Raw genomic sequence first — 10,927 nt, 5'->3', positions numbered from 1 at the left:
ACAGGCGAAGACACAGCTTCCATGTGACCCTGGCCCCCAGGTGAAACTGCTCCAGACATTCCCTGAGGGAATCCTGTCTGGCCCGAGTCAATGTCACCAACCCAGTCTGGTATCCAGCCACATACCGAGGAACTGGGTGGCCTGAGATGGCTGCAGACTGCACTTTTTCTCGTTGATGCACAGACCCAGATACTGGATGTGCACCAACAACATCTGGACATGGCGACGACACTGCTCCTCTGTCTGAGTGCATATCAGCCAATCGTCCAGGTAATTCATTACCCTGAGACCCTGCTGCCGCAGAGGCCCTAAGATCGCATCCATGCACCTGGTAAAGGTGCGGGGAGCTAGCGATATCCCAAAGGGGAGGACACAGAATTCGAAGATCTTGCCGTCGAAGGCAAACCTTAGGAATCTTCTGTGGCCCTCCCAAATTGGAATTTGGAAATATGCATCCTTGAGGTTGACCGTTGCGAACCAGTCTCCCACAAGGACCGCTTGCTTCACCCGTGGGATGGACAACATCCTGCACTTCAGGGGCCGAAGAAACTTGTTCAGGCCCCCGAGGTCCAAAATGGGCCGGAATGTCCCATCGCGTTTTGGGACCAGGAAGTAACGCGAATGGAACCCCGCCCGCCTGTCTTTGTGCCCCACTTCTCTGATGGCCCTCTTGGCCAGGAGACTGGACACCTCTGAGCGCAAAATCTCTCTGTGTAGGTGATCTGCAACGATGGTAAAAGCAGGTACCGAAGTCACAGGAGGAGCACTCAAAAACTGAAGACGATACCCCTGAGTCATTGTTGAAACGACCCAGGGGTCTGCCCCCAGGGACTCCCATGCTGCATGAGGCCCCTGAGGGCTTGGCCCGACAGGGGAGAAACGGCGTCAGGACTGGGACTTGGGGGCCTGGGGTGTTTTACCCCCGCGCCCTCTTTGTCCTCTCCTGCTGCGCTGCCCTGCATCCAGCCGGACCCTCAGATCTGGCTGCACCTGACTGGTTTGATGCTGCTGTTGGTGCCCCTGCTGTGGCCGACGCACCTCCTGCCAGCCCGTGGTCTGCCTCAGGGCATTTGACATTTCACGAGCCGCACGACGAGCCTCCTGCGCCTGCTGGATCATTATCATCGCATCTGGCCCAAACATAGCTGTCGGCTCCACAGGCAGCCTGAGCAGACATGCCCTGTCGTCAGGCTGTAATTGGGACTGTGACAGCCACAGATGACGCCGCGCTTGCCAGAGACCTGACAAGGCCTTGCCAGCTGCCTCCCCTTGCTCTCTCATAAGTTTGGGAAGAAGTGAGGAGACCTGCTGCAGTTCCTCTACGAGCTGCCCCCCACACTTCTCTGAAAGTTGCTGGACTAAGTGTCGCTGATACAGGGACAATATGGCCGCCGTGTTGGCCAGTTTCGTCTGGACTGCCATAGCCCCATGCATTTTCACCAGCAAACCATCCGTCATATTGCAGTTCTTGCTCCGGCTCTTCCCTTTCCCCAGAACTGACTTTGAGGGAGCCACCAGAGGTGCCAATGCTGCGTCCACCCAGGGTGGCGGCCCACAACCGATCCTCTCTGGAGTGTGAACTGCAGTCATGGCCCGACAGAGCCCGGACCAGTGACCCAATGCCCGTGGGGCTCTAAATTGCTTCCTGACCACCTCCTCAAAGTCTGAGAGGAGGGGCACCAAGAAGCGTGTTGAGGGTTGGGACCCCCTTTTTTCATCATCAAACCGTGACGGGCCGAGCCCCTGTATAGGCGGCATGTCAACACCCAGAGCCGCTGCTGCCCTACTAATAAGACCTTGCAGGAGGGGTGACCGCTTCTCATCGAGCTCCCCCTCCTCTTGCTGATCCGCAGCGAACATATCCTCCTCTTCGGAAGGAAACAGGGAAACCTCCTCGTCATCCCCCTCCACGTCTATCAACGGGGATGCAGGGCGTTCCTCATATGAGGGCCCTGGGGGCGAATGCACCACCTCGGGTGGGCCAGACCTGGACACAGACCGCACCCCCCCCACTGTGTGCACAGTAAGTGGGCCTGGAGGAGAAGCCATGCCAGCCTGCCCAGTTTCTACAGCTGTAGGCTTGAACCGCTTGGTAGCCTGTAGGCCTACAGTAGGGGTCTCCCTTATTGTGCCCTGTTTCTGAAACAACCAGCAACGTGCTTCCCTTTGCCTTGCTGACATGCAAAAGCAACTCATACATGCAGCAGGATCCTCCCGTGCTGCCCATGCATGCTCCCCTCCCAAGCAATAAACACATAAATCATGGGAATCATCTATGGGGATCTTCCCCCCACAGCCCAGGCACCTCGTCATTGCGGTGACGTCACCGTCACGTGACCCGGAAAGTTTGTGTTTGCGTTTTGTTTTGCTAAGTTTGTTAGCTTTATTTTTGTTTCCCTGTGAGTTTTATTTTCCTACAAGAATCGACCTGGAATTGGGATGGGGAGAAATGGACGCTGTTGTGCCACTGCCGACATGACAACACAATACACGAGGAAGCTTTTTTTTTTTTTTTAAATGGCAAGATAGCTGCCCAAGAAGAGAGTGCTGGCCGTGCACGCGACTTGTCGCTTCTCCAGCCAGCTGCACCTGTACGGCACAATCTTCCTAACGGACAACTTCCCCACACTAAAGGGAAAAAAGGAGATATGAGAGAGGACGCTGGCTGCACCCGCGACTTCGTCGCTTCGTCAGACCAACTGTACGCTCAGTACCCCCAACTCAACTCCTTTCCCCCAAGAAATGCAAGGGAGCAAGAAGGCGACTTTTCACCCTGAGGAGTCTAACACAGACCAGCTCTCTACCCGAAGGTATGTGGATCGCACAAAGCCACCGTTCGTCTCCCTCTCTCAAACTTTCGTCTCTCTCTTTCGCTCTCACGTCTTCTGATCTGCAGTGAAAATCAGAGAATCAGCTGATCCCTGCGCAGCTGGGTCTATTTATAGGGCGCAGGGGAAGCCACGGTAGGCGTGGTGTGTCTTAAAGAAGTTTTCACGTCAGCTGCTAGAATGTCAGTAAATCCCATAACATATATTCTATATATGATGGAGAGATATTCTCATACGATAGAGAACAATCGTTATTATCATTGTTGTTTTTGTTGTTGGGTTAGGGTCAGTGCATGGGTACATGAGGCTGTGGTAAACCTCACAAAATGTCTGATTAACCCTTTGGCGCATAGCGGTCACTACAATGAACAGCTTAAAAGACATTTTCTCCTAAATGCTATGGTTTCTATGGCGGAATTGCATATCAGCTGTTAGAGTGCTCTCTGCTGCTCCCCTACATTGACGTTTATGCAGAGACTGTCAGTCCTTGTTGCTGAAAACATATTAATACTAGTACAATGACATGGTAATACCAGTCCTGCATCCTGAAAGAAGTATGGAGACTCACAGAAAGCCCTAAGAAGTGTAAAAACACATAAGAAAAAAATCTGGCCTCAGGCTTTCATAATTAATGTATGAAAGGGTTAAAAGAGCAAAAATATATAAAAATGCAATTTAAATGTATTGCGAGGCAATTTAGGAGTGCAAACTGCGATTATCTCTGTGAGGTATTCATAAAAAATGTAAATGCCCTATATTTGCCCAACAGTTGTATTAAGTCTACTTTATCTAGAAAGGCAACTCTGTAAAATTGCATTGTAATAATATTGTAACATTTTCTGTTCATTTGTGTTTCAAGGCCATGCAGGAAGCTGTACCTCCTGTGACGGTGCTATGGTTAGTTGTCTTAATGTTAGTTAGTTTTTGTTTTTTTTTTTACACAAAAGTTTCATTTTACAAAATGGTTCGGCCAACAGAAATCCCACTGACTGTCAAAACTATGTCTCCTGTAACAGGACTCCACTGACTGGATTAAAGTTAAACCAGAAGTGATCAAAACAGATGGTGTCCTAACCTACAGGTAAAATGAACATATTTTGTAATAAATATGAAATAGAAATAGTGGAAAATAAAAAATGGTATGGATCTTGCTGATTTTCTCACAGGGAGAAATATGGAATCACAAGTTTCTCTCAATTAGTGCTTTGTCACATGTTGGCAATGCTGCACTGACCAAATAAAAACATGGCACAATTTATTTTAGTTCTCATTTTACTGTCCATTTAACAGATTATTTTATTGCATACCCAACCGCACTTCTTTTCTCCTTCACAACTTTAGGCTACAGTCTACAGCAGGTGGGTTTGAATGCAGTGTGTCTGCCCTGCGTTGGGTTTGTGACAATAATGTCAGCTTCCAGTACCAGTTTGGATCCTGGGACAGACACATGGAGAGGCTGGCAGCATACAGACCAGCGGGTCCCCTTCTAGACATCAAAGTCATTTCTGGAAAGCTGAGAGAAGTTTATCTACCTCACTGGATCTGTTTAGGTAAGTAGACATTTAATGACATTATTTTAAAAATCATTACCGTATTTTTTGTTTTAAAGTAAATACACTGAAGCAATGATTTTCTTCCTAATGCGTGCACCTGTGTGTTATGCAGATCACAGCCCTGACGTTTCAGAAAGTTTTGCAGTTCTGCATGTGCACTCTGATGGAGTTTCTGTAGAACGGGGGTCAGAGGTCACACAATGCCACATCAAGCTGTTCGAGACAGATTTCTCTCCAAGAGGAGTCCTGATGAAAATTGGAATCAAAGTGAAAATGCGCTGTAATGTGTTAATTTATAAGACCAACAACAAACATGTCAAGCTACATGTTTACCTGATCCCACGAGACGCTGCTGTCCTCCAGGTAATTTCAGTTCTCATAAGCATATCACTCTACAGAATATTATTATAGATTATCATGCCAGAGGGAGCAATGTACCACCTCATGTATTCTCACATAACTTCATCACATCACTTTGACAACATTAATTCTTTGCTTTGAGAGAAAAAAAGCAGGCTAAACGAGTCTGGGTGTGGAAATGTTTGAAGGGACACAGCCAAAATGGGTTGTCCGTACAACTTGTAGAGGTTTCTTCCCAGACTATTTCAAAGGTCCTCCCCATCTCATTGTAGACTTGTCTCTCTCATGGAAAGCAGTGACATAATTATCTGGATTTTAAATCCTAAATTACCAGGTCACCGCCAGTCAATCATCAAACTGTTGGAGGTTTAAGATTGGATCCATAAAGAACTCACACTGACTGAACAAGGACCAAGACCAGATTTCTCCCCCAATTGTTGGGGGGGGTTGAATTGGGGTTAAATCCCAAACCATTCCCTAACCTTAACCAAGTGCTACTGGTGGCAAAGGGGACAAAACTGGATAAAATGCTGCCCAACAAGATATGCTAGATATATTTATTGGAAACATTATTTGTAGGGATGCACTGATACCCGATACCAGTATCGGGTATTGCTACCGATACCAAGCTTGAGTACTCTATTTGTACTCGTAAAATATGTGCCGATACCACAACACTGATACCAGTTTAAGGGAGCACGCAGTTTATGTTAATTGACTGCAAGGCGGGCAGTGTGGAGTCATGTCAGCGGTGTGGAAATATTTTCAGGTGGATGAGAGTGAGCGTGACAAAAACAAAGCAGAATGCAAATAATTTTTAGCAAAACTGTCTAGAGGAGGGACCAAATCTGCAATTTACAACACAAGCAACTTGATAAAAGATTTGAAATCCCAGCACCACACAGAATATAAGTTCACTAGCGGCACCGACAAAAGACAACTAACTTTGCGGCAGACGCTGGCGAGGCGGGAGAAAATGTCCAGAGGCAACCCACGTGCGGTCAAAATCACAGATGCTCTTGCTGAGTATATTGCCCTGGATGACCAGCCACTGTCCATGGTCGATGATCTAGGATTCCGGCGTCTTCTCTGCGTACTGGAGCCAAGGTATGAGATTCCCAGCCGTCACCATATCACAGACATGGTGCTACCGAAGCTGCAAGACTCCATGAAAAAACACATCCACATAAAACATCAGGGCTCTCAAGTCTCACGCATTGGGCGTGAGACTTCAGAGCAAAGGCAATGGCAAATAAACTTTTCAGGCTACAGTAGCGCACTGACATGGATTGTGTAACAATGCGAAGAGTTGCCACTCTGCTCTGTTTTCACTGGCTAACAGCAGCACACTGGCTTAGCTTGTCTATTCAGAGAAGAGGTATCACTTCGGCTTATTTTTCAATCTATGTTATCACATGCATACTACCTGGGGTGTGGCCACCGGGGTGGCTGGGAGTGGCACCGGCTAGCCCTGGAATATGATTGGCCACCCTGCCTGGCCACCCCCATTCGGCATCAGGCGGGCTGGCCGCGGCCCTGGCCAGTACCTGGTCAGGTCTGCCGGATCTGACAGGTGAGCGGCCGGGCTCGCCTGATGCCGGCCGTTGCCGCAGCGGGCTCGCCTGAACAGAGTTATATTATTTCAACCCCACCTTTCGGGGTTTTTTGCTAATCACCTTTTCAGGCTGTTATCAATTTACCTCTGAAATAAAGACGACAGTTTTCACAGATGTGTTGATTTATTAAGTGTTCACTTCAATGTACAGATGCAAACGAATTGACAAATTAATTAAATCAATGGCCTAGGCAACTCTTAAAGAATAAACAAATGAATAACGATTAACAGGCAAATTAATAACTGATAACATTAACACATTAATAACAAGATCAAAGTTACACCCGCACATCTCCGTGGAAAATTATACAGGTACTGTCCGTGGCGCTGACTCTGCTTATTATAGAAATTAAAGCTCCATAAAATTCACGGAGGATCTTGTTCAGCTCTTCTTTCCTTACAGGTGAGAAATCAGCTGTTTGTCATTGTTTGTCAGGTAGTCTTGTAGACATTTGACGGCCCAAGACGTTGACCGGGCCGTACTGGCTTCATTTCCTGACCTCCCCAGCTGATCCAGCTCTTCACTCGTCACTCTCGCATCTCTCCTTTCAAAGTCTTGAATTAGAAAATCAAATTTTAAGGCCTTAAAAAGACATAAATTCACAGAATTTATGTCTTAAATAATTTTAAACAGGTCTTAATTTTCATAAGTCCGTAAAGCTACCTCAAATGCTAAATGAGAAGCTCCCGAAACAATTCATTATTATATTATGACTACAACGATAGTAACACGATAGCTCACTGAATGCAAATTTAGCGAGACCTGGCTTGACAGGCCTGAAATCGGAGGGCAGCAAATCTGGGTGGCACAACCCCTCCAGTGGTTTCACTGCACCTGCACCACCAAGAAAAAAACATTACAACAACTGCACCGGCACCGTATAGGGTTACCACCTGTCCCGCGTAGCGCGTGCACGCACAGCGTTTGAAGCCCAGTTCACGCGTCCCGCAAATTGAGACCGTGTCCCGCATAATCAATGCTTGCTCTAAAAAAAAAACCTCGTTCGCAGGGGCGATGCACGTTAGTTTTTCTCCTGCACTGCTGTGTGCTCATGCCGGTGTGTGTGTGTGTGTTGGCTTATTTTTCAATTTACGTTATCGCATGCATACTACTGCTCATTCATTGGTAGCTGAATTGTAAGCAGAGGTGCAGTTTGACTTTTTGACTTGGGGGGACAACACAGGGGTGGGGGGTGGGGGGTGGAGGGGGTGTACCCCTCCCCCCCGTTAGAGATTTTTTTCAACTGTATAGTGAAATGGTGCAATCTGGTGCCATGTGGGGGTGACAGACCATGTAACAACTGACACACGTTTATCCTGCTGATACAGTAGGTTCACCACATATCAGCCTATTTTCCTCTGAAATCTATAATAATCCGTTTTCGGAAAAATACTTTTTATATGGACAAAATCTTGTTTGAGTAAAAAAGCCACCGGCACCAGGCGGTACCGCGCCCACCCGGTCAGGTTTGCCGGATCTGACAGGTGAGCGGTGCACACAGACTGCCATATATACATTTCATCATAAATCAACTTTTGTTCATAGGCGGCTGCAGCAGCACAACGGACAATGACACAGACAACATGGTTGATTATTGACTGCGCAATGTGGCCATTCGCCCGGTAATCGTGGCAAGTACAATACATGTGTATTTGCTTAGACCCCCAATCAGTGGCGTGCACAGGATTTTTGAAGGGCAGGGGCGAAAATGAAAAAGGGGCACTCTCCCTAGGGGGGTCAGGGGGCATGTTCCCCCGGGAGAAAAATTTTGAAAATTGTACATTTAAATCCATCAATCTGGTGCCTTTTGAAAGCAAAATCAAGCTAAATAGAATAACAGTAGTGCTCCGACCTATAGGTCTAGGGCTATGTGAAAATACAGGTGCAAAAAAAACTCATGAATCACAACTCTACTGTGACCAAATAAACAGCAGCAGCGTTTTTTTTTCAAACCTGCAGCCTCTTGGCCTTCCATGGCACCTGATTGGTGACCCCTGAGTAAAAGGTTAAAAACAGAATTCCAAAAAATTAAAATGGAAAAAACGGAATTTCCAAAAATTGTTAATCTGTTGTTCATGCAGTCGGGCAGAGTTTTTTTTTTTTTTTTTTTTTTTTTTTTTTAGCTCAGTTAGCCGTGCTCAATTTCTTAGTTGAGCACATTCTAAACGTCTGATTGACCAATCAGATTGCTCGGTCGTGTTGTATAATACACGTTTAAATGTTGTTTTCAGTCTTCAAAAAGATTTATTTTGTATACATGTGCAAACAAGACAGCTTGAGGTTGCTGTAACATATCATTAGAGGATGATATAATTGCGCGTGATACCTATCCTGTGTGTTTCAGTTTAAGGAAAGTGATTTTCTGACTTAACAATGTTATTTCTAACCAAACAATATGCATGATTTCTTCAGGGGCAGACAGTGATAGGAAGAGAGAGAAAGCAGGATGAAAAGGACTCAAAACATTGAGACCTTTATCATTTCAAAGAAAAAAAAACTGCAGATAAGGGTGATCAAGGTATCAGTCACTGCATCCTGAATCGCTAGAGAAGCAAATCCCGCTTCTGCAGGATTTTTTTTTTCAAAGAAACAAATAACATTTTACTCAGTATGATAAGATTTCTAAATGCTGGATGCTACACTGCTCTGTGTATTATTTGGGTAAATAAAATCGTTCTGTTATTCATACCTCAGCCTACCGTTTATTATGATATAAGACTGTGGGGCATTTAAAAAAATGTCATTTCAGTGTGCCACCCTTCCACAGTCTGTGCCCCTACCTTGCCCCCCCAAGAAAAAAATTCTAGACATGCCCCTGCATACTACTGCTCATTCATTGGTAGCTGAATTGTTAGGTCTGTTTGATATTGTACTGTTGATATTGTAATTTGCATTTTTAAAATAATAATACCAGTAATAATTTAACATAACACTCCCTGGCGCCGCCACCACCAAAATCTAACTCTGAACTCAGTTCAAAACTTGAGAGCCCTGAAACATCCACATAAAACATATCCGCAGTATATGACTGTTTTGTTAAATTTGTGTTTGTACTGCAGTGAAACTTGTGACAGTCACCCATGTTCAAGAAAAACATGCTGAGGAATGTTGTTCAAATAATAATAAGAAAAAAAAATCAAAGTAATTCTATAATGTGTAATGGCGTTATTAAGTACTCGGTATCGGTATCGGTGAGTACAGAAATGCAAGTACTCGTACTCTACTCGTTCTGTAAAAAAGTTGTATCGGTGCATCCCTAATTATTTGTGAAATGTCAGAAACAAACATAATTTGCAACAAAATGTTTACCTTTAAACATAATTAAGAATGCAGTTTTGTTGTTTGGGAATGTAACTTTTAGGAGACAGGGTTGTTGAAAATGAATGTCTGATGTAGGCCAATCTTATCAATGCTTCATACTACTTCATCTACAAAGAACACAGTAACTTTATTGTTTAACGATGAAGGCAAATGAGAACAACAGTTTCTCTTTTTCCACAGGCCATGGAGCAGATGGAGAAGGATGACGGATACCGAAGAATCAAAAAGCCAAACCCTAACAAGTGCTTTCAAATGCAAGACTATTTCATCCTCACAACAGACATGGCCACTGCAGAGATTATCCCAAGGGTAAGGCTTCAAATAAACTAGCATAAAAACTAAGGAAATTTGTGTTTGGTAGATTATTTCTTTGTTGTAACAATGCTTCTTAGCAGTAAATCTTATACCGTTGGAAACCCTGCTTATTTCCTTTTTAAATGGTGCCACATTTGTAAAGAACATGCATTTTTGGGATGTGCAGCAGATATGAGTATGTGGGTTGCGCCCATGAATAATTTGCCAAATCTTCTCTGCCAATGCCTAACAGCTTATTTTTCTGTTGCTATTGACTCTTGTTTTGAGCCTCTGGTACCCCTAGGTGACCCCTGTGAGCCCGGTGTCTGTTCCAAGAATCGGCATGCGACGTTTGACTGATCTGGATAGGGCCTGTGCGACATGGCAACTTCAAGCTGGTGTTCCTGCTGAGACTGTTGATGTTTTTAAGCGCAGGCTCAAGACCCACCTTTTTAATTTGGCTTTTATCTGATTCTATTTCCACTCTTTTATGCTGCTTCTATTATTTTTATTGCTTTTAGTTGCTTGTTAAATAATTTCTTTTTTACTTTTTAATACATATTTATGTTGCCTGTATTGTTTTATTGTTTTTAATTTTATTGTTTTTAATTTATTAATACTCACTCATTTATTACACTACTTTTTTTATATCGCTTTTTTCTATTCCTTTTAGTATTGATTGTATTTTACTCTGTTATCTTTTAGTTTTTAGCTCCAGTGTTTTCCTCATGGGGGCCCTGTGTTTGGCCTGCCTGCAGGGGATGCCGTCCTGGGGGCTGTCCTGGCCTGGATGGTTGGGGGCCCTGTTCCAGGGCCTTATGGCCGTGATGTGGGCTCCTGTCTGTCTGGGTCGGGGTGGTCTCTGCGGTGGCGCCCCCTGTAGTCGTGGACTGGGACATCTCTCGGTGTGGATGTCAAACTGAATCCACAAAGCGGAAACGGTGACAATAACAAA

General features: G+C 45.1%; 1 protein-coding gene across 1 annotated transcript; it reads left to right on the top strand.

The window, feature by feature from the left end:
• The first annotated feature begins 3,691 nt into the window (after window positions 1-3,691).
• LOC115373281 (NACHT, LRR and PYD domains-containing protein 1a-like) lies at window positions 3,692-10,459 on the top strand. Its single transcript, XM_030071581.1, has 6 exons — window positions 3,692-3,725; window positions 3,845-3,909; window positions 4,170-4,378; window positions 4,494-4,744; window positions 9,859-9,987; window positions 10,277-10,459. The coding sequence occupies exons 1-6, from the start codon at window positions 3,723-3,725 to the stop codon at window positions 10,442-10,444; spliced, it is 825 nt and encodes a 274-aa protein (XP_029927441.1). The 5' UTR covers window positions 3,692-3,722; the 3' UTR covers window positions 10,445-10,459.
• The last annotated feature ends 468 nt before the right edge of the window (window positions 10,460-10,927 follow it).

Source organism: Myripristis murdjan, chromosome 16 (assembly GCF_902150065.1).
Source record: "Myripristis murdjan chromosome 16, fMyrMur1.1, whole genome shotgun sequence".
NCBI lineage: Eukaryota > Metazoa > Chordata > Actinopteri > Holocentriformes > Holocentridae > Myripristis > Myripristis murdjan.
This window is presented reverse-complemented; position numbering and strand designations above follow the sequence as displayed.